Source organism: Tachypleus tridentatus, chromosome 2 (genome assembly GCF_004210375.1).
Source record: "Tachypleus tridentatus isolate NWPU-2018 chromosome 2, ASM421037v1, whole genome shotgun sequence".
Lineage (NCBI taxonomy): Eukaryota > Metazoa > Arthropoda > Merostomata > Xiphosura > Limulidae > Tachypleus > Tachypleus tridentatus.
The window spans coordinates 57090209-57115769 of record NC_134826.1 but is presented as its reverse complement, the minus strand read 5'-3'; the positions used below and the strand labels follow the sequence as shown (position 1 = coordinate 57115769).

Below are 25561 nucleotides of genomic sequence, written 5' to 3'. Positions count from 1 at the left end.
CAGATCTGCTCCAACTTGGAGTATTTTTATTACTGCCTTTCATAACATAACTCAGCACCTAGTTTCTACTCTTGATCTCAAGTTCCATACACTACAATTCCGACAATGAATGTTCCAAATATGGACTGGCTGAATCTCTTGTTTTGTTTTTTTTGCACATTTTCACCAATTGCACATTCTTTTTATAGTCACTGAGATTTTAACTGTCCTTTATCCTGTATTGTCTGTTTTTCAGACTTGTACTGCCCCTTTGTGAGGGATTCAACAATATCTTTTCTTGCTATTGGATCTCATTTACTTCTAGTAATTTGTATCCTTTCATTTTTACCAATTGGCTAACACACACACTTATTCTACTGATTTATTTTTCTGTGGGTGAGGACATTTATTTTTTCACATATTCTTCTATCTAGTTCATCATCTTTTAAGTTCTTTTGCCTTTGTCCATCAATGTACCCTGGATTTGAACAGTTCCAACACATTTGTAGTTTACCTACTTTATTTTTTCTAGCTGGTTTACTCTTCTGTTGTTGATGATATTTTACATTTTTTTCATGTTTTCTCTCATCTGTTTAATCACACCATGGCTTTTCTTGCCTCTAGTCATAAATAAAATTTTGCAGATGGGGATGTGGATGTCACTAACACCTTTTGTGTCCCATTTCTTACACCATGTTTCTTATACTCCTGGGTTTCATTTTCCTGTAGTTACTGTTATTTACCAGTTGTTGTCGATGTGTTTTGTACTTGCATTTCATTGTCAGGTTTAATTTATTTTTTCTTCTATGTGGATGCAGTCTTTTTTTCTGTTTGATTTCAGTCAACTACTAACACCATCAATTTTTGCCACTAGACCATCATCCACTATTTTAATCATTATTATGTTTTTGTTGGTAAAAAGTTTGATTTTTGTTCATCTTTTCATCAACTTTTTGTCTTTTCAACTAGATCACTATACCAGCACTTCTCATATTAAATCCATAAACTTTTTGCTGTAATGATCAAGTTTTGCATTTTCCAAGTCTTGGAATATGACATACAAAAAATTAACATCTAACCTTGGTGATTAAAGATATTTCTATCCTGTACTTTTTCTTTTATTTTTACTGAAGTTGAAGACTATTTATCATAAGATAATTAAGATAATAGTTTGAAAAAGTTTCAGTGGCTGGGAAAATTTCTAGCTTACTGCTGTTTTAATGCTTGAATATTAAAAGCATTTTACAAAAAAACATAGTAAGTGAAAAATTAGCTTATAATATTAATAGAAATGTTTTATTTTCTTTGCTTGATACTTTGAATGTGATACTGGTATGAATAATTATTGCTTTTTATTCTAGGTATTAATTATAAACCTTAAAAAATATCTTTTTTTGACAACAGTTCATGATGTCAAGCCATCATCTACTGAACTGTATTTGAAAGACTAGTAAGTATAAATTGTCTTTAGTTTTTAAAGTCTACATGTTATAAGAGATACACATTCATTTTACAGACCACAGAAGATAATATACTTATTTAAAGGAAGATTAAAGCAACACCATTGGTTGACAGATTATCATTAAAAGTGATATAATTCTGTTGTTTAGATGTGTGTTTCAGTGCCAAACTACTTTGTGTGTGTGTATGCCACAAGTATTGGACCTTGGCATTGAAAAATCATAATGCTTGCCACTTAATTTTTTTTTGTATTTTGAAAATGAAAATTGAAATTGAAAAGATAGAATGTTAAATATTATCACAAATAGAATTATGGTGTATGTATGTTTGTAAAGTTGTCATAAATCTATGTTACTTCCATGTTTGCACTGATAAACTAATTCTAATTATGTTTCTCAGTAATCTAGCCTTCTGATTAACTGATAATGGTTTATTGTGTTCTATAGTTGGAAAAATCATCATATTATTTCTGTTAATAGTGAGCAGTGGGTTCATAGCGTAAAGGACAAAGTTAAAGACACTTCTTTGGTAGGAAGCTGGAAAGTTTTGGTTGGGGATCAGGATGAGTTAGGTGAGTGAGTGTTTTTATTTGATATTCTAATTCTCCTGTATATAATTCATACAAAAGGCTATTCCATGCTTAAAATACAAGAATGATGGTAAAATACATTGTCTGTATTGTTGAGTTTCAGTGCAGTGTAATGTTGCCTTTTTTCTTAATCTTGTTTGATATTGCTTTTACAGTGAAGTTAAGTTTTAAAATATCTATCCATGTATTCACATTTAAACCTATGTGCTTGGGTAGGAGTCAAAGTACACAAGCCAGGACCTTTTTACAGAGTGCCATTTCACATGGCATTATGCATTTAATAGCAAAATTATCACCTATATATTTTATCCTATGTTACTAATTTAATGACATTTTATAGTATAAGGGAGTAAATACAACATAATATACAAGACTACTGAAAAAAACAACAATGTGCATTTCAGATGTTCAAGAGGTTGTGTAAATAATGAGGGAAAATGTTTTCTTTATTCTTTAAATAAAAATCACTTTTCATTCCAGCTATAAATATCTTTGCCAAAAAAAAAATCAGACAAGTTACAAAATATTTGTACTTTATTTTTTAATGTGGATTTGATATTCTTGTTTATATTTCAGTAAAGCATAAAGCGTGGAGATTATAATGTACATAATGGCTTAGAATAAGCCTAAAAGTATGTAATTTATAACAAACTCAGAAATTCATGTGGGAGTAGAAAGAAAACTTAAAATTGATTTTTCAAAGTAAAGTATCATGTGATACACAGAAGTGCAAGCTGAAAATGTAATACTTTTGAAATTATGAAATTAAAGGTTACATGATATTATCTTTTGAATTATAAAGCATGATGTGATGTAATATGTATTCATATACAAATAATAAACTTACTTAACTAAATTTCGAATGTAACTATAGAAAGGACAGAACTTGCACTTTGACTCCCCTCCTATACTTTGTAATACTGCAAGATTGTTATATCCCTTTAGACTTATTTGTTCAGACAAGAGTAGTCAAAGAGTTGGTGGTGGGTGCTGTTCACTTTTGCCTTTCACCTAGTTTATCGATTCAAAATAAAAGACAGCTGTTTGCATACCTTTCTGCAGCTGTGCAAGAAATTTCAAAATCAAGTGGACATGCTTGTTTGTTACCAGCCATTGAACTTCTTGAATTTATATTAACTGTTCTTAAGGTATTTTTAGTAATAATAATTGGAAGCACATAGTATACCAGCATACCACACATCAAATAACTGCACCATTATAGAGGAATAAAAAGCAACATGTGGCTGTGAGCTACCTTTATCAAGATAGGTTGTGATTTACATTGTTTTATCTGGGCAAATTGTATAAATGTTTCATATACTTAGTCAACCAAAAGCAGGTTGGAATATGTTAATTTTTTCCAGTTTTTTCACATTTAAAAACATAATTTTTTTATTTGTATGAATAAAAATTTTCAGACCACTTTCAGTTGTTGTTTGTTCTCATTATCCATCTGTACTCCATCTGACTCTAAACAATCTACCCTATGAAAATTTAGAATGTGCCCTTTGAGGGAATGAACATGTGCAAAGAGCAGCTTTTTATTCCAATAGGAAGCTATGTTTGTTGTTTCCAGGGGCAGTATAAGACATGGTGAACAAGGACAGTTAAAAAAACTGAGAGGTATTAAACAAATATCAGTTCAATTTTGACTATTTTAATAACCATCCATTGCTAGTAATATTGAAATTTGATCTTAAGGGACAGTTTACAATTGTCTACCATGTTATTTCATTTCATGCATTAGCTATTTAACCACAAGATCACATTCAAACATGGCCCTTCATTTTTTATTTTACTTATTTGATATAACTGTGATAAACCATCTCAATTCTTTTACATTGTCATGTAAGCATTGATCTAGAATGACTTAAATCACTATATCTGTTCAATTTGTCTGTTTATTGAATAAAAACAATTTCTTGTTTTTGTGCCATGAATTCACTGTATTTGTGGAAAATAATAAGATGATTTTTTTTATGCTCCAGTGGTATTTGATGCTTGGTACTTTTGAGAAGCTAAGATGCACACTAAGGGTCCATGACATGCTAAATACCTTAATTACAATTTATACTGATGCTGCATGTGCACCATTAAAATGTCATGAATCATTTATTAAATACACTACTGTTTATATAGAGGAGACCTACATTTTTAAAAATATTTTCCAGGAGGGATGCTCCCAGACTTCTGAGAGGGGTGGATGCCCTCCCTCTCAAACCCCCACTCCGTCATACAGCAGTGCATTGCTGTATGGATCTACAATACTTTTTTCTGGAACCTCTCTCTTCCCTGCAAAAGGTATAGTGGTACTGCAACCAAGGAATTATGAACACATTGTGGCAATTGTTAAGCTTTTAGCTCTTTCTCATCCAAAAGGAACTTGAGGCCTGAAAGATAACCCAAGGTGGTTAGAAAATTGTTTATTTTCATTCTTTATGTAGAAATTTAAGGAGTCTGAGATGATATTTGGGTAGGAATTAGACTGTGGACTTACTTTGAATTAAGAGGAGCTAGCATGTTGTTTTTGACACATGTAATTAAGCCAGCTGAGAAAGCAGAGAGAAAATCAATCAATGAAACAGTGATAAAATGTGCAGTTGTTGATGTCACGTAATGAGTTGGTAACATCAACAAGAAGGAATTAGACAGACATTGGTGGACACTGAGCGAGGAAAGACTGGATTAAGCACATGAGTTACAGATTAAGTGAATAATGTGATTTCACTATATAAGTTTTTATTTATTTCTTTATTCATCATGAACCACAATAGTGATTCATAATAAGAATTGCATAGAAATTTGCTCAAGACAGATACAAAATTTGGGGAAAAAAAAAACATCTTATAAAAGCAGACTTATTTTTGAAACAACACTAGACAATTATTATTGTTTCATAAACCTACAGCAAATAGGGCTGAGTATTTTGCATCTAAAGTTAGATATAGCTGTACTATATGAACCATTATGAATGTTTGTGACCTAATTAACAGTTGATTATTTGTTATTGAAAGTTCATTTACTTTGTTATAAATACATAATAAATGTGATGTTATGAGTGACTGCCTTTGTACACTACAGCTGTTAAATACATGTTTATATCGAATTCTCTGGCAGAAAGCTCGGTAAGTAATTACTTTAAAAGACACAAAATTTTAGTTAAATCGATGTTTCAGAGATAATTGTTTTGTTTGAAAAAGTTTCTTTTCTACTTGTACTAGGGGTTTTTTCTAATTCTAGGCATATATTTGCTGTGCATTAACAAAGCCAACATATCAGATAATTAAAAATTTAAAACCTGCAAATAGGGATCATACATAAAAGTAAAAAAACAAGACTGGAGATCTACTGCTGACAGTTTTTGAAGCTACAAATTCTGATTATAAATCCACTACAAAATTATTGAAGAAAACTGATAAAGTACTTTAAACTTAATATCCTTAATTTTGTCATGCTGTGAAATTGTTTAAGTCCTTCATTTTCTTCCATAAAAAATTCTAATGTTTTCATAACGTGTGTTAGTTAGAAACTACAACTCATGCATTTTCTGCTGCAGTAATTGGGAACTACCATGTGAATGGCTCCTGATTTGGCTGTTGCATATTATTACTTGAGTTTAGTGTCTTCACATGGATTTCTTCAACTATATTTCAGCAAGTGTTTTAACATTAGAGGATTACAACAGTAGATTTCCCTACTCAGATGGTGGTGGTGATTCTTTCTACTGTTTCTTATACTTTCTTTAAATTTTGAGTGTGTATTAAATATTTCATATAGCTGTTGTTGTATTGACATAGTTGTCGTAAATGTAGTGATTGCAACTGTTTTTCATAGTTCACAACTTACGCTAAATGTATCTCTATTTATTTTGTTTGTGTGATTAGTTTTATTCTGTTGGACACTTTTGCACATTAGGCTGTTGAAGAATATTCATGTGTATCATGTGGACCTAACAAGATAATCATGTTACTGTGTCTGTTTACATTGCATTAGTCTATGTTGTATTATCTTAGAAAGAACATTATTCCCTTCTGATGATGTTACTTTACTATTCATCTTTTGTTACATTGAGCTACTATATTGATAGAAGTCAGTCACTAAATTTGTGATAATATAATCTTTACCTTCAAGATGGTCTTTTGAGAACAACTTTATTGTAATTGCATACTAGTACATGTGTTTGTTCTTTATTATACCTTTGTTATTTATTTTGAATAAATTTAGGGTGGTGATGGTTGGGTGGAACAAAACCAGTTCAGCAGTAGACTGTTGATAAGCATGTTACATTCAATTGAATACACATGCACATGTGTAGCTTAAAATTTATTCTTCATGAATGGACATTAAAGAAACACGATTAACAAAAATTGTTAATTTAAAAATTGGAATAAAGATTGTCAAAAAATACAGAAACATCTTGAATCAAAATGCAAAGATTATATTTTTGAATCTGCACTTAGGAATTCTTAAAAGAAACAGTAAACAAGGCTAGAAATTATATCTGTTTTATTTTCTCAAGCTGAACAACCACATTTGAGTCCACAAATATTTATAATTACCATAGAAATTATCAGTTTGCCAGTTGATACTTTTCCTTTTCAGCTTAACAATCAATTTTCCTTTCCCTAATTACCATATTCTTCTCTTAAGTCTTTCACTGGAAATAAAATGTAAACAATCTGAACCATACAATCCCCTTTCTATTTTTCAGTTTACAAAAGCCTTTGTATTTTTAGAGCTTGTTTGCAATTAGAATGAACTACAGTTCATGGAACTCTTGCTATCATCAGGTACGTGTAACCAAAGTAATAAAAGGAAGAAGACAATCCAAGGAGACAATTTATATAATAAACTAACACAATTCAGTTGTTACTAATAAAGTTCTAATTTTGTGAAAAAAGCAGTGGTTGTGTTTTCTCCAATCAAACCCTACAGAATGCCAAATATAACATTAAAATGGATTCCAGTATGAGCCATGTAAATGTTATGGTATTTAATGCATAATTAAGGACCACCAGCAAGAAACTACAGAGTACTTTACATACAAAGTTCAGATATTAGTCTCATGGTTAAATTGGAATAAGTAAAGTTAGTTAAGACTTTTATTAAATTAGTATTCTGAAGTAAACAGTTTTATACAAAGAAAATAATATGATTAAAAAAAAGATTACAAAATGAATGTCAATAAATACAAAACACAAAAAGAAGTTAATCAGTCTCACTGTCAGTTCAATTATTAAGCATTATCAATATAATCAGATATTTGACTGTGGCACTATATTCACAATTTCTATATTTGAAGATCTTCAAGTCTGCATCAAAATATAGTATCACAACAAGTAAAGTGAATGTATAGGTGTGTAAGTGAGCAATGTCTCCTCAACACTGAAGATAAAATACACTTTAGATGAGTTTTGTGCAGTTTAAATATGTAAAATCTCACCAACCGTTCTTCCCCAGTACAATTCTGGATCCCGTGAAGATCAGCATACTGTTTCTCTTAGTTGCAGTTGGTTAACACCAACAGCATTTGGTAGTTCAAATTCTGTATGAATTAATCCATTTTAGGCTGAAATCTTGCATTAGACACTAATAAATTCATCTAGTCACTCAGGTACTTGATTCTTTCCTGAACAAATGTAATGGTAAAATTAGAGATGCTATGGGGCTAAGTTTTCGATGGCATTATACAGAATGTAAATTTCAACACTATGGTAATGCTTTACTGATCCCTATTGACAACTGAATGAACCAGGGTGAGAATACGTATCATGCTTTTGAACTCCCATATACTTAAACCATAAAGGTCTGCTTGAATGAACATACTTCAAATTTAGAGTCTGAAATAGCTGTCTTGGTACTCCATTATAAAAAGAAACTAACAAGGAGCTAGCATATGGTACCAGTATGTGCTAGAAGAAATAGAATTTCATAAATAAAACTTGAAAAAAAACTACTATAACTTTAATACTATATATATACATTAAGCTTTGTTGTTGTGCCATGGCCCACAAAAGCATGGAGAATTGTGGGTAGAGCAGAGAGTTCACATAAATAGTTTACTTGATGCTGGTTGAATTCTCTGACAAATTGCTACAAACTTTAAATACTCCAAACAGTGTCAACTATATGATAGTTCAAGAGACAGAGAAAGGTAAATTTGAAAATGGGAAAGGAAGAGGCAGAACACCTATATTCAATGCTACTGATGTTAAATATGTTAGTTTATGCAGCCTTTGAGACAGAAGGAAGACTGCTGCTGATCTCAAATATGAGATAAGTATCGTGTAACAAATGATAGAAAAGTGTTCAGATCTGTAGTGTCAAAAAGACTCAATGAGAATGGAATGTCTGGTTATGTAGCAGTTAAAGAAACCTTTTCTTCGATCTCCAGTTATTGTGAAGAGACTGAGATTTGCTAAAATATAAAAACTGGACTATTTATGATTGAAAAAGGGTGTTATGGAGAGCTGAGTCCAAGTGGAAAATATTTGGTTCAAATGTAGGTTGTACATTTAGTGACAGAAAGATGAAAAATACTTATCTCAATACATAGTATCTACCATGAAGCATGGGGGTTGGCAGTATGGAGATTATGGGGTGTTTTTCTGCTGAAATGATGGGAGATATTTGCAAAATAGATGGAATAATGGACCAGTGCAAGTATTATCAGATACTGATATGTCATGGTATAGTGAATGGTTTGTGCATTATTGGTAAAGATATACTAACAATAAGATAATGACCCCAAACATTGTACTATTTATGCAGAAATTATTTAACTAAGAAAGTATCTGCTTGAGTCATTCAAATGATGCAGTGGATCCCACAGAGCCCCAATTGCAACCCAGTTGAACAGGTTATGGAATTTGGTGGATCAAAAACTTAACTAAAAGCTAATTCCAAAGAAACTTCATAAGAGTGTATTAGAGACTTTTGTAGTAAAATTCTAAAGGACACTTTGATTAAGTATGTTTCAGCAATATCTGAAAAACTGTTTGGAGCTATTAGAGCAAAAAGGGATACACAAAATATTAACTTTTTGCTGAACTCGAGTACTTCCACTGAGTTTCTGTTGTACTAGATATGAAGATGAATGAAATTCTGATGTTTCTCCTGTGATTTACTGTCCGTTGTTCTTTTAAAGTAGCATGAAATATAATTTTTTTTATTTTGTTTTAACACTTTTACACAATACTGTATCTAATAAAATGTGTATTTGACTTTTCTGTAAAAGCAACTCATCTGAAATATAAATTCTACAATTGTGACAACCTTTAGAAAATCCATTGTCCTTGTTTATATTTAAGCAAAGTGTTGGGATGGTTCTATCTAAACGGCTTAACTCATTTGCCAAAAGAAAATGAAATTTATAACTAGATCGCATTAGGCAGCGAGCTTGTGATTAAAATTTTTTTCATTTGTTGAAACCTGAGATATTTCTGGTGTTTATTCTAGGGGGAACTGTACAGTAAATTAGAATTGAAACTTATTGCATATTCACAAATTTCTATCCTTTTAACTAGCATGATTTTTTTTAAGTGAACGACCATGATGTACAAAGTAAGTAGGTATCTAACTTGCATGAAAATGTGTTACAAAAATGAAACTTTTTAAATTTGATTTAAATGGTCATAGTTTTAGAAAACTAAATGTTTTTATTTTTTCTTATATTTATAATAAAACATTTATTATTTAATGTTATTTGTCCTCAGACTCTGAATGGTTAACATGCAATGTGATTTTCACTTTGAGTTTATATTTTGTTTTCCATTCCCACAGTTATATTATTAATTCCAAATATCATCATCAATGTACAGTGCAGTGAAATGTTTAACATTAACAAATAGAAGTATGTACACACCTTTTATATTTTCACAGAATAAATTTGAAACTTCTTTTTGTAATATGTATAATTTCACTTTTTTTATCTTTTTACTTGTAGTTTATCTTTAGTTATCTTTTCCAATTCTTTGTCTTTTATTCTTGATGGAAACACTGCCAACATGTCCCTGTGGTGCTCTGTAATTGTATAGGGTAAGTTTTGTTCACAAATACAAAACTATCTTGCACACGTGAATGACATCATCTTGCATAGACATTTTGGCAAGCCAAGCTACAACAAGTTAAATGTATAAAAATCATAAATATTTCAAGTATGCATTTTAAAACACAAATAATACGTAATTAAGATATAAATGTAAAACCTTAATGCAATCTACTGTTCAGCAAACTAATACATACAAGGTAAGAAACACTTGTCAAGTACTATATATGTCTCAAGAAAAATGGACTGAGCATCTTTCTTTGCTATTTCATACTACAGATCCATACATAGAAAGAGGTTACTTCAGGCTATAACTCAATAGTGCAAAACCTGCTCTTCCAATCAGTTATTATAAATGTGCAATTCAACTTCAAACTGTCATTTGGCAACACAGCTTTGACTTTGCAAGTGGGTGTCACTGACCTAAAATTTAGGAATATTAGAATATTGTTTCACAAGGGGAGAAATCCTTGGAAGTCCCCCCCCCCCCACTAATGAGAGACAACTGGAAATGTACTTTTACTGTCTATGCTGACAGTCTATAATAGCTTCTCTCCATCTCTTGTCTAAGAGCTCTTAAACTTCAGAATTTTAAAAACAGGTGGATCATGTGACAGCAAAACTTGCAGTTTTAATTACTGTTTTAGAAGTTTCTCTTTAAACTGATGAAATAAAACTTAGATAATGTAAAACCTAAAATTATAATTTATTTGATAATAGTGATTTCATTAAAATATGTTTATGATAGTGGCTTAATTAAATTTCGAGCATAACTTAGTAAAATCTCGTGATGTGCAGAAAGGGAATTAAAAGGTTAACTGGAGTCATAGGGTTAATATAAAACAGTTTTTTTCATCTTAGAAACAGTAGTTTTTACTGTACTAAAATAACTTGTTGATAAATTACTTATTTTTTGTTAATTGTAATACTTTGATGGTGCAATTATAAGAAACAAGTGTATTTATGTGCTGGAAATTTGAAGTATTTGACCCTTTTATATATATATCTTCTGTAGTACACATTTGGAGGTATGACAGTTATACTGCTGCTAACAAAGCCATGGAAATGTACCGTACAGATCCAGAACTTCGGAAACTTAAAAAAGAACGAGTGAAATTTATTCGTAGACAAGAAAACCAACTTATGTTAGCCTTTAGTTTCTGGGGCCACCCAAAAGCACGAAATTGGGACTGCAATTATGAAATGAGGTCTTACATTTTAAAGGTAGTTAGTATGATATGTGTAAATACTTTATACTTTAAATATTAGTAGAAAAGTTGTATTTTTGGTAAAATTTTATATTTTACTTGAATTAAAAATAAAATTATTGCTAAGGTTGATCAAAAAGTTAAATAGATAACAATTCTTCAAGCAAATAATTTATGAGCATGCACTACAAATGAAACTTTCATGATAAACTGTGTAAATAAATGACTATGAATAATTAGCAAATTTTAAAAGTCATTATTATATTTCTTTTGAGATGCTTTTTAAAAAGTGAAATTAAGCAACATCAGTCGTCAAGATGTCATTCAGAATGTTGGAAGTGCTACATAAATAAACATTTGAATTGATAAGACTTGAAAATCTTATTCTAAAACTGTGTTATTAATCTTTAGGTAAATGTTAATTTTGAAGTGACTACTGAAAATATCATTTGCATAACCTATAAAAACTTGTAAATAAATATCATATTTTTTCAGAAGAAATTATATTTTATCTCTAGTTTTATTTATTTTAACTCTGTATGAGGTCAGTTGATTTGAAGAGCTTGTAACCACCGTAAAAAATAAAGCAGTAATTATAAGCTTCCCATATCTTCTTTGTGTAATGATTGCTCATTATTACAGAAAATCACAATTGTTTATCCTAAGTAGCTGGAAGCGTTAAACAGTATAAAACTATTTATACTTAATATATATTGTTTTCGTACCCTTTGAACCATGTTTAACTACAGTTTGTGCCAGTGAATTGCAAGTCCTGAAGTGAATGTGCAATTTGTATTATGGTATTGAATTAGAAAATGCATGTACTACTTCTGAGCATATCTCATAAACAATTATTACTACTTATTTTACTTTGGATAACTTAAAAAATTCAGTTTTTTATGTTTCAGTTACTTTTATAATAATAAACAAAGCATATGCATGAAAACCAAAGTACTTACCTGGGTATTTTGGTTTTGACTGTAATGAAACAAAACCCTATTTATTTATCCTAATTATACTACTGTATTAAATAATTTATATTTAATTAAGTAATGTACTGAGTGACATGGAATAATAACCTAAAAAAAGGGAAACAGTGTTCCATAACTGTTTGTCTGTCTTTCTAAATGTGTGACAAAAGCCATTAAAAAATTCAGTTAAGTATGTCAGTTTCTTTCCTGTAGAAATAAAGTTTAAAATGGAATGAAAATAAATAATTTTTTATTCACACAATAACATAATACAGCATATTATAGAGAAAAACTTTTGCTTTCCTTTGTTTAGTTTCTTATGGTACAAAGTTTGAAGCAAAGTACTTGTAGTTGCCTTATGTATTGTGTGTTTTTGGTGCAACATTTGATAATTGGCTAGTATCAAATCTCAATCATTTCAACAAATTCTCATGCTTACAGGGCCGAGAACTTTGAGTTAACTAAAACCCTGTAAGATAAATTTCTAACTGTAGTAGTTCACATTAGAATAAAGTTTCAAATAATATCTTCCCTTTTGTGATTTAGACACAACGTACATAAAAATAAAGTAAGTAATTTCTCTCTTTAATCTCATCTCAAAACATAATTTTGTTTTTCAACCACAGTGACATCATTTTACTCATAGGCATTCACTCAGTTTTAATAACAAAATGACTTTTTTTCTATTAATGCTGTAGGCACAGAAAGCCTTAAATTCTTTTTGAGTAGCATATTTATAATAAGTTGCTGATACACTGTAATAAATACCTTTAACATCCAATATACTCCTCAACACGATAACAAAAATTGTAGCAGTGTATTTCTGAACCTGTTTTCTGTTGATTAAATAGGTTTGATTTTATAAAAAACCTTTGGTGATATAAAATAGCTTAATTGAGAAATGTCCTGTATGTGTTAGCACAACTTACATTTAATTGTTTTGCTGGAATTTTAATGGATGTTATTCAGTTACAACAAACAACTCAAAGAACATGCAAATATTGAAGAAACATAATTACATATAAAATTATAAGATTATCTTTCATACAAAACTTAAGTAAAACTATGTGATATATATTTATATAGACTTGGTGATTTGAGTGATTTTTAGGCAAACATTAAAACAATTTACAACTTGTAGTTTTAATAAAAAATAACTGTGAGGAAGAGAAGTCTCAAAATACCATGCATTTGAACCTTATTATATTCTATTAATTAACCATATAGTTATTTTTTTTGAACATGATATAATATGGTATATACAACTTTTACTATTTTATTTTATTTTTTTATTTATGTCTAAAGTATTTTTGTGGTGTGTTTACCTAATTCATAATAAACTGGTATCCTGAAGATGAATAAAATTTCTCATTTTGTTTCACTACATGTAACATAGTTGCTTTCATTTATATTTTTAGATAGGTTAAAAATGAATTCATATAATCCTTCCACTGTGGGCTCTGTATAATATTTACACATTTGTACACATTAAGTATTTGTATTATAATTTTGATAGTGCATGTGTATCTTTACAAAATTTGGCATACTTTTAGTAAAGATTACAATTATTTTGTATCAGAAATCAGATATTTTAATGAAGTATTTTTACTAAAGATTTATTTGTGAAAATGGAGTGTTTTGTTACTAGTCTGAGTGTAGAGTGATTTTATATTATGATTAAAATACTGTTCTTCACCCCAAAATTTCCAGTATATTTGTGTAATCTCTAAAACATCCTAAATACATTTCAAACGTTTGTTTTCTGTAAAACTTTATACTTTATGTTCTTTTCTATACTCTTAACTGTGTCAGGTCTGTCACTTGACAAACCTTGTAACCATCATAAAATATTAGGAAATAAATATAAATTATGCTTTTTTGAGCTCAAAGACTACATATTATAACATGAAAATAAAAATGTTTAGTCTGGATAACTTAAGTCTCATTACCCTATATATTTACATATATACTTATTTTTGTATTATGTGGACCTTATATTGCCTAGCTGACATTACATAACTTGCATTGGCACAGTACACATGCACTAATGTTATATATCTATTAAATAGAAATTGACCTTTAGACCTCCTTGTCTTGGCTGTGTTTTAGTGGACTAGTATTTTGTAGTATATGGTTACATTTAAAATATAAATTATTTGTTTATATTGATGTATATAGATTATTACTATTTGTAAATAAATTATTAAACTTATTTTTCCTACACTGAAACCAGAAAATCCACTATAGTTTATTAAACTTAGTAACTATGATGTATTTAGATTTTAAAAAAATATAAAACTTCAAGCAGACTAAAGACACAACCTACCTTCATAAAATCTTGGTTTGAAAGAACATGGTAGACTTTGTACAAATTAAAATGGCTAAGAAAACCACTCTGGAGAGATTTTAATCAGCTGATTGGTTATTCATGTGTCATATATTAAAGTAAGTGTATGTGTAATGGACTGTTTATAAAAATGGAAAGAGATAAATGGGTCCACTGTGTATAATCAGTACATAAGCCATATCTCAGCAAAATAAAAATATATGAGGTTCTTATTTTATATTTTAGCTTTTTAACATTAATAATGTGAGTTCCTAATTTATACAAAACTGTAGACTTCATATTCGACATCATGAACATCTAATTTTAAACAGTGCTACATTGAACATAGCATGTAAGTCACTAAAATGTATATTTAGGTACTGCCCTTTAAAATGTGCTTGTAAATTAGAAAATTAATTCATATATAATGTTAAAGATTGCATTATAATCTATCATTTGATTACAAACCTTTTGACATAAATTATAAAATAATAGTGCAATAAAATTTTGAATGCAAGCTACAAAGACAATGATATGGCCTTTGGCTCATGACCAATTGAGAAAGGGTTAATATGCATTTTGATTTTGAAATACAAGATGGGCCATGATTTGTTAAGGCAAAGTAAACAATAATTGTACTGTATTTTTATGAAAGTGACTTAATTTTGCACATTTAATCCCTTTAATATCTCCATATGTAAAAGTCAGATGAAATAAAACAATTAGTATTTTTTACATCTTTTAACTGTGATTTTTCACTCATTTTAGATAATTACAATATTTACTTGGTAGTTTTTCTTTTGATATTTAAAACTGAATAACTAAACTTTTTAAGTTTCATTGTAAAAATATTCTGAAAGGAGTTGTATTATTTTTGTAATAGCATTTTATTTTTCAAGTGTTTAATAACCTACAACATTTTCCATTTTACTGAGGGAAACTTATGTTGTTGTTCACAAAGGCAAATGCCAGTTTTAGTATAGAATGGCTAGAGCTTAAAACAGTGGTTTTTTTTTTTTTTATAATGGCCAGTGAATCTTTTTGGCATAGTTTTATAATATGTTCGAATTGGCATATAACAGTGTCTAATTTTCAGTATGCATGTTGTCAGTTGTTTCATGTAACATATTTCTTCACTTGTTTTTCCTTTTAGTTAATTTAATCTTTTCCTTTCTTCAGCCAGGAACTATGATCGAGTGGGGAAACATATGGTATGTTTTTCCTTCTTAACTGTACATGTATATTTCCAACACTACTGTAAATAAGAAATGTACATTACCAGTAAAATTCACTACAAGTTTACATTTTTAGTAGTAGACAAACTGAGTTATATGACAGTTTTCGGGTTTCACTAGATAATTGTAACATTAATATTTAAAGAAAAATAAGCCTAGGTAGGAAACATATTTTTCAACTTGTGTGATTTTGAAATTTTGATTATCGGTTATTTATTAAAATACAAACTTTATGCTAGAGTCAAATGTAGATGTTTACGTTTGTTCAAGTACATAGCCCTGCTAAAAAATATTATAGTTATGAAAATATTTTTGTTTGTGAGTTTAATTTGAAAGGAAGTCATAAAGGAACTTAGGTAGGTATAGTGAGTTATATTTTGTTAATATTTGGATAAATTAACGTAGCAGTAAATACTAATCAGTTTTACAAAACATTGAAATATCTGTATGATTATGCTGTATGCTACTAGATGAACATTGTGAATAAGAATAGAGTGTTACAGAATATTTGCATGTATATTACAGCAATTGTGAAAAAAAAGAACTATTACAGTTCACCCTTCTGCAATGTGGGTTTGTTGAACATGAATTTTCTTATACACATAAGTATCAGTAACCAATTATGGAAAATTCAATATTGTGTGGTTCACTCAATCTGCAAACATGAATGCTCTAGATTGTTACAATTCTCTCAGCACAAGCTTGGTCAGTGTCAATTTGACTGACCATATTTCCTTTTTGCACTTGTTTAAAGTCTTTATAGATTTAATACCTCAAACTTTCAATATAGTTTGTATATCTTCATGAAACTTGGCAGTCTTTAATGTACAAAAAGTGTATTTTAGTGAAGTATTTTTAATAAACTAAAATAAATATTTGTACATGAACATGTTGGGTATTTGTTGTGAATAGTCCATGTGGAAAGTAATTTTCATGTTAATATTAAAAATAATTTTTCTCATCTCAAAGATCTCGTATGTTTTTGTGTAAATTCCTAAAACCTCCTAAATAGATTTCAAACATTTTTAAAGTAAAGTTTTATATTTTATCTGTTATTTTCTCCACTTTATATGGGATCAGTCAATTTGATCAACTTTGTAATCACTTAAAAAAGAAAAAGATAAATCTAAAATATAATTTTTTTTTTCTAGAATGACTTCAAATTGTAATATGAAACTACATTGTTATCCTAAGTAGCTTTAAGCTTGTAATAGTGTACATTTATTTATAATTACATTTCATAATTAAATTATGTACTGAAGACCATTGTCTAATAGCATGCTAAAAATAGATAATTCTCCCAGACTTTAAAAAATCTTTCTGTCTTTCTAAGCTAAATCTTTAAAGTTTTCAAGGAAATAACTGGTGTTTTATAAGTGAAACTTACATCTCTCTGTTCTGAACATATTATAATGTAATATGTCATTTGATACATGCAAACATTGCTTTTCTATTAGTTATAGTTTTTTACTTCTTGTATATGATATTTACTGTTTCTCCTTGTTTGTTTTTGAATTCTTTCTTTTTTTTAATTATACTTTGTTCATATGAATTTGAGATTTCATATAGTGGATGATAATCTTTCTACTGTAAGTAGATAATAGTTCTAACACCAGTCTTCAGGGTTCAGAGTTCACAATGTCTGCTAAGGAACACAAGCTTTGTTCAAAGAGAGTTGATGTCTTAGGCTCAGCCAGAAATTTGTTTTCTTTCAAGTTACAATTTTCCAGGAGAGGGATAGAACTAATATGTGGAAAGTTTCTTTCTACAGCAGGTATTGTTCTTTTTGTATGCAAGTTTTCTGTGTGCATTTTTCACTCCCTACAGATATACCCATGCTCATTGAATTTATGTAAGCTCATGTGGATGGATCTAATTTCCACACTTCATAATTTAGATCACTTATGTCTTCTCTGTTCAGTGTTTGGTAAGTTTAATTTTTATAATTCTTTTGTTTTCTAGGTTTCTTGAGATTAAAACTTTCATTGGGAATTTGTTTATTCCTTTATTTGTTGTTTACATTTTTACTTCCTTTCAGTGCTGATGTTACTTATTTTCTAAGTTCTTTTTTTTCTTTATTACTTTTTACATCTAATTGGGAATTGATTTTGAGTTAAACTTTGCTGTTGTTAACTGGTGTATTTTATTCTCATGTTCTTCAGGGTAGGTTTTATTTTTGTGCCTTTTGTCTTATAGATTCTTTGAATAAACTTATAAATTCAATATTTTAGGTAATTTCCCAAGGAGCAGTGATTTTGTAGTGTGTATTATGTTTTAGATCAAATTTCATAGTTTTGCAGGGCTGTTACTTTTAGATAATTTGTAGACTCAACACATTTCTAAGTATTTGTTAGTTAACTAGTAATGAGTACTTTATCTAAAGGCTCGGCATGGCCAGATGGGTTAAGGCGTGCTACTCATTATCTGAGGGTCGAGGGTTTGCATCCCCGTCGCGCCAAACATGCTTGCCCTTTCAGCTGTGGGGGCATTATAATTTGACGGTCAATCCCACTATTCATTGGTAAAAGAGCAGCCCAAGAGTTAGTGGTGGGTGGTGACGAATAGCTGCCTTCTTTCTAGTTTTACACTGCAAAATTGGGGACGGCTAGAGCAGATAACCCTCGAGTAGCTTTGCACGAAATTAAAAAACAAAAGAACAAACAAACTTTCTCTAAAATATTTGAGTTCTGTGTCTTTTTGAGCTGCACTTAATTCCATTTCCATGATTTGCACAGGATCTATCTGTGGGTTTCTATCTTATGTTCAGTTCTCCTCTATACACTTTCCAGATTTCCTTCCCTCCTCTTCAGGATCATACCTTGTCCAGTCATCTTGCTGTGCCTGAGGCTTCTTACAAAAAGGAGATAGTGAATGGGTGGTCCCCACTCAACTTGGATTTTACTCCCATCTTTGTCTCCAGAACATGATAGTTTGGAGTTTAATCATTGATCTATTCTGGCTTTATCCTTAGCTAGATATGCTTTGCTTCACAATGGAGCCCTACATCTCATCCAGTGAGTTTTTTTGCCCCAGTGTCACATCTGTTTTCTTTGGTTCATCTTAAAGGGTTCTGTCTTCTAGTTCTGGGCAATACCATTCTGATTTTCTTCAGACTTGTAAGTCTTTGGTCATGTGGTGCATTCTTTTGCACATCTTCTTTGCTCACTGGATCTTCAGACTTGCCATTTCATGGATTAAGGCTTCTGTTCACCTCTTCCCTTGTCTAATTAGTAACTTACATCTGTTTTCTCCTTTGAGAAGCTGCTTGGGTGGGGCTTCTCATCAAGTTGGAGAAATCTTTTACTACCCCTTGTAGTTTCTTATTGTTTAGAAGGTTTTCTTCATTTCCCATCTTGGCAAAGCCCAGCCTTCTCAACCTTAGCTCCAGGATATGGAGTGAAAAGTCACTATAGCTCTACCTTCTCCTTCTCTCTCTGCATGTGAGGTTCTATTTCTTTTAGGTTATGAGTTTTCTTAAGTGCTCTTATTCCTTGGGTTATAAGCACATGCATTCCTTTCATTGTACTTATCAATCAGTGGAACTCCCTTGGATCATTCCATCTTCCTTCTACCTAGGAGCAAGGCTGACCTTGATTAGTGGCTCAACATGTAGTTTACTACTTTTGAGGTTCCCATTACTTTGCCTCATGCCATATGTGCACAGATGTTTCCTTGGTAGGTTGGAGGAGTTCTCCTTGATTTAGAGGTGAGAGTTAAATTGAGGAGGCTACTTTCCATATCCACATCCTAGGACCTTTTTACGTTCATTGGGCTTTGTGTAATTTCTTCCATTTCCTATGGGGGAGGGATGGTTATATTTCATTCTGACAGTTTCTCTGTTGTCAGTTTTATCACTAAGCAAGGGGGAAACAAGTCTAGATCTCTTGTCTTTTCAAACTCTGGTTTTCCTGTATTTGGCCAGTGACCACAGCATGATGGTTTAGATGGGTTATTTTTTCAGAGTTATGATCTTGGACAATCTTTTATCACATCCAAACCTGGTTTTTGTAAGATGTGTTTTTTGGGACTCACCAATGCATTTCTTTCCCCCTTCCTCCAGTAGAGTATGAGAGTTTTTACTACTTCTCAGGTTGTGGATCAAAGAGGAATATTCTTTTCTTGAGTGTGCACAGTCCCATTCCATCCTGTGTAGAAGACATATCTATCCTCCTGCTTGTGGGTCTGATATTTTATTCCAGATGTCATTGGTCTGAACTGGATTTTTCCCATCTATTTTATAGTTTGCCTCTCCAGCTGAGAATCTTCCTTTCTACCACCACCTGAACTTCTGTTTCTGGGCAACTAGTTTTGGTTGGAGCTAGATTAACCAACATTAGTCCTCTCATGTAAGTGGAATAAACTAGAGTCGATCCTCTATGCTGTACTTCCATCTTTCTGATGTTATTGGAATGTAACTTCCCAGGGTTTCTTGTTCTTCCAGGGTGTGTTGGATTTGCATACATGTTGGTTTAGATTCTTGGAAAGAAGGCTTCTCTTCCCATTTGGTCCTCCACTTGAGGTGAATGGCTGGAAACCCTCCTTCTGTAAGGGGTCAATCAAGTTACTTCCAGTGCCATTGGTTTGGACACAAGTTAATATTTCACCATTTTTTCTCTACAAACATTCTTCTTTCTTTTGGATTTGTGAAGGGGCACTTGTTTTATCTTTGATTGTGACACAACACCAGTTGACTTCACTTGTGCAAATAATATACTTGATTCAGATGTGATTTAGTCTCCAACTTGTGTGTTTCCTCCACATAGAGATGGCAAACTCCATGGGTGCTCATTTAGGTAATTTAAATTAGTCCCTCCAGCTGCTGAATGTGGAATTCTAGCTGTAACTGTGAACAGAGGTAAGTAATTACATTATAAGTTAATATTTTCATACACTTAAAACATACTTTTGACAGATATGTATCTCCTTTCACACTTTTCAGCTGTCTTCCTCACTACTGGATTGTTTGTTTTTTTGTCTAATTTCGAAATGAAGATTGTATCCAGAAAATTTAACAGCTCAACATTTCAACATTGGCAGTACAATTGTTTCTGTTTTTTGAGTGGATGCCAAGGAATTTTTCATTACTCAGTTTTATGTCTAGTAATTTAATTAATGAATATTATTGTTTGAAGTAATATTTTTATGAAAGTAGTTATTGTACTGTATTTTAGGGCAAGAGCCATCACATATAGAAAAAAAAATCATGCTGTTGCTGGATTTTTCTCTCAAATAGGACAGTTGTATATGGTACATCATATATGGGGTGAGTTAGTAATGTTAACATAATATAATAGTATTATTGTTATAGATATAGTAATTCATAAATACATACACTTAGGAAGGATTAATAACTGGATTGTTTTGGGACTTGACATACTATAATTTGATCAATTCACTTATTTGATTTTTGCATCAGAAACTATTGGTGAAATTGGGTAATTCAATTTTTTTTTAATTTTAATAATAACCATTTGTGAGCTGTATTTCACTGTTTTTAGTAATGATTAGAATTTTATTCAGTCTGTTGGAGAAATTTTCAGTCAGAAATGACATTGATAAATTTGTATGCTTTTATGTAACACAAAGTTATTTATGTTTGTTAATATTTTTCAATGCTATACTTCAGGTATAAACAAAAAAACACCAAAAAAAAGAGTAATTGATACCTTTACCAATTCCTGAATTCATGGATTTTTCTCTCTACTTTATAGTTGTGAAAAGATGTTTTTCTTTAGCTCAGAGTTGCATGTAAGTGTGATATTTTTATAAACTGATATAATCAGTTTCATTGATCATGTCAGTTTGATAGTAATCACATTGTTTTCCATTGTGTTGCTAGAGTACTTTGACAGCCATCCATGAAAATATTGTAGAAGTTCAGCTTGCTTTGAGAAGTAATGCTATAGAAGAACCAGTTGTATTTTTTCACCCAAGTTTTATCAGTTTTTATTCACAATGTTTCATCAAGTTTACCTTCCATCATCTAGTGGCATACAAGAACTCAGGCTAATTGAATTTAATTTGAGAAAAAAGAATCACGAGAGTCTATAAGAATAGTAATCTTCAAGCATCCAACTGACCAATTGTAAACAATAAAATAATTTATCAATGAACTGTCTGTTTAAGTATAATAAAAGTTTCAGGCCAGAGTCTTAAGTATTGATATACATTCTATGTACAAAAGAGAAAGGAATTAAAATAGACGTAAATGAACATCTTTGTATTTTTTTAAAAATACAGTTATGTTTTTAATTAATAGGGCTTATTTTATTTTTGTGTATTAATGTTATCCTCTCTGCTGAGGGTTTCTACCAGAGAGAATTAAAAGAATGTTTTTTCATAAATTTGTGTTTAAAAACATGAGATGGAGGTTTCAAACATTGCAACAAACAAGTGGAAATTTGTCTGTTAGTCTCAGCAATAAAACACCTTTTGCAATATGTGTATTCAAATTTATACACATTTCCTGAAGCATCATTATCCATATACTTTTGAGATAGCAGTTGACCTAGCTTATTTTTAGGTAAAAATGTAAATTGTGCTTTAGCTTTCTCCACATAAACTCAGTTGATTTGACCAATCTCATGACCCCTGTATATTGGTATAAAGTCTTTATAGTTTTGATACTAGTGATGTTCAATATTGTGTGTATATCATCACAAAATTTGGCAGTCTTTCATTAAAGATACCTCTTTCACATACAAAAAATAATATATTTTGTGAAGTATTTTAAATAAACTAAAAAGATTTATCTATGAATATACCAAGTATCTGTTTTGAATAGTTCGTGTTCAAAGTGATTTTCATGTCAAGATTGAAAAACATTTCTACATCTCAGGCCTCCAGTGCTTAAAGGATGGAGACTTGAGTTACAGAATTTTACTTCAGATGTGACTAATTGACTAAAGTGACTAAATTCTTGGATTTTTTAAAAATAAATAAACCATACTCCTGCATGTAAAACATCACCACTTGGACCTTACTTCTCTATGAAAACATCACTTTGACAAATCTTTTGGATGTATGGCATCCAAACTTTGACCATACTACTGGAAGTAAAACACTACCACTTTCATCATATTCCTGCATGTAAAACATTACTTTGATCATACTCATACATGTAAAGCATCCACACTTTGACCATATTCCTGTGTGTAAAACATCACCACTTTGACCATATTCCTGCATGTAAAACATCAACACTTTGACCATACTCCTGCATATAAAACATCACCACTTTAATCTTACTACTGCATGTAAAACATCACTATTTTTACCATACTAATGCATGTAAAATATCACCACTTTGACCCTACTCCTATGTGTAAAACATCACTTTTACCCTACTTTTGTGTATAAAACATCACATCTTTGACCATAAACCTGCATGTAAAGCATCCACATTTTTAGCCATACATTTGGATATAAAACATCACCAATTTGACCATATTCATACATGTTAAACATCACCACTTTGACCGTACCCATACATGTGATACATCACCAATTTGACCATATTCATACATGTTAAACATCACCACTTTGACCACACTCATACATGTGATACATCACCAATTTGACCACACTCATACATGTAAAACATCATCACTTTGATCTTACTTCTGCATGTAAAACATCACCACTTTGATCATACTCCTGCATGTAAAGCATCCACACTTTGACCATACTTTTGCATGTAAAACATCACAACTTTGACCATTCTCATACATGTCGATCATTATCACTTTGACCATATTCATATGTGTAACACATCACTTTGACCATTCTCATACATGTAAAACATCACTTTGACTACACTCATACATGTAAACAACATCACTTTGATCCTACTCATACATGTAAAACATCACCACTTTGGTCTTACTCCTGCATGTAAAGCTTCACCACATTCACCATACTCCTGCATGTAAACATTACCTAATTTTACAATACTACTGCATGTAGAGCACCCACACTTTGACCATATCCCTGGAAGTAAAACATCACCACTTTGACCATGCTTCTGGAAGTAAATCATCACCACTTTGATCATACTCCTGCATGTAAAGCATGACCAATTTAACCATACTCCTGTAGGAAAGCATCCATCTTTGACCATACTCCTGCATGTAAAACATTACTACTGTGATCTTACTCCTGGATGTATAGCATCCATACTTTGACTATACTCCTCGAAGAAAAACATCACCACTTTGACTATACTCCTGCATGTAAAACATCATTTTAATCATATTCATTCCTGTAAAACATCACCATTTTGATCATACTCGTATATTTAAAACATCACCACTTTGACTATGCTCATACATGTAAAACATCACCAATTTGACCACACTCCTGCATGTCAAACATCACCATTTTGACCATACTCCTGGATGTAAAACATTAACACTTAGGCCATACTCCTGCATGTCAGGCATCCACTCTTTATCCGTACTCCTGCATATAAAACATTGCCACTTTGACCATACTTCTGGATGTAAAAGATTAACACTGACCATACTCCTGCTTGAAAAGCATCTTCATTTTGACTATACTCCTGAATGTAAAACATCACAACTTTGACCATAATCCTGGATGTAAAAACATGATGTCTTTAACCACACTCCTGTATTTAAAACATCATCTCGTTGGCAATACTCGTGCATGTGAAACATCACTACTTTGGCCATACTCCTGCATATAAAGCATCCACATTTTGATGATACTCCTGGAGGTAAAACATCACAACTTTGATCGCAATCCTTAATGTAAAATATCACAGCTTTGACCACTCTCCTGCATGTAAAGCATCTACATTTTACCATACTCCTGTATGTAAAACATTTTACTTTGATCATACTGCTGGCTTTATGTAAAACATCTCTTTGACCACACTCCTGCATGTAAAACATCACCACTTTGACCAATCCTCATGTATGTGAAACATCACCCTTTTGTCCATGCTCCTGGATGTGAACATCACCACTTTTACTATACTCGTGCACATAAGGTTAACAGGATTGTGTTAGGTGATGGATGTTGAACATATTTTAAAATTATTTTATTTTGATAAATTTGTATGAAATCTGAAGCATTTAAAGTATTTATTAATAAAATATCATTGTATTTGCTTTTAACAGACATACTAGCACAAATTATCCTATTATAGAGTTAAAACTTAATTGTAGTTGTGATGTGCTCTTAAAATCTTATCAATGAAGGCTCGCAGTTACGAGCTGTATCAGAATTATAACAGGCATTTCATTAAAATACCTATATATATAATGACATTCCTTATTTCTGTGCTATATATAGTTTTATTTACATTGAAGTGGGAAAATGTTGTACAGTTTTATAAATGTGGCATTTTTATTAACTAATAGTTTCATTGTGATGATTTTTGAAGGTGTATGGAAGAGCATAATTTTGTTAAATATTTTATTTTATAATTAGGTTACAAAGATCTACAAGTACGAAAGGAAGTAAGAGAAGAAGTGTGGAGGAACCCAGGTTGGGATGAATGTGTTGCTCACACTGGTAATCACAAAGATTTGTATTTTGTTAAAATGAATATATAATAGTATTTTTAATACTGATGTAGACAAAGTTTACTTTTTTTTTCAGTTCAGGATTTTCTGAATTTTCTACATTCAAGTTTTTCAGAAAGGAAGATTGACAAATATGAACATGAGATTAAATTGTGACATTTGATGATTTTTCCATTATTTAGTTATTTGTGTTT

The 25561-nt window shown here is 30.8% G+C and overlaps 1 protein-coding gene across 4 annotated transcripts in view; it reads left to right on the top strand.

Moving 5' to 3' along the window:
- Window positions 1–25561, top strand: part of LOC143243906 (protein NipSnap-like) — a 40341-nt gene that overhangs the window by 10413 nt on the left and 4367 nt on the right. For 3 of the 4 annotated variants that reach the window (XM_076487676.1, XM_076487679.1, XM_076487677.1), the window contains 6 exons: window positions 1384–1429; window positions 1920–2011; window positions 11092–11300; window positions 15761–15792; window positions 20988–21079; window positions 25273–25356. In XM_076487676.1, coding sequence (XP_076343791.1) covers window positions 1384–1429; window positions 1920–2011; window positions 11092–11300; window positions 15761–15792; window positions 20988–21079; window positions 25273–25356 — 555 coding nt within the window. Of the gene's footprint in view, window positions 1–1383; window positions 1430–1919; window positions 2012–11091; window positions 11301–15760; window positions 15793–20987; window positions 21080–21655; window positions 23628–25272; window positions 25357–25561 lie in introns of those variants that run through there. The other variant, XM_076487678.1, reaches the window with a different exon arrangement.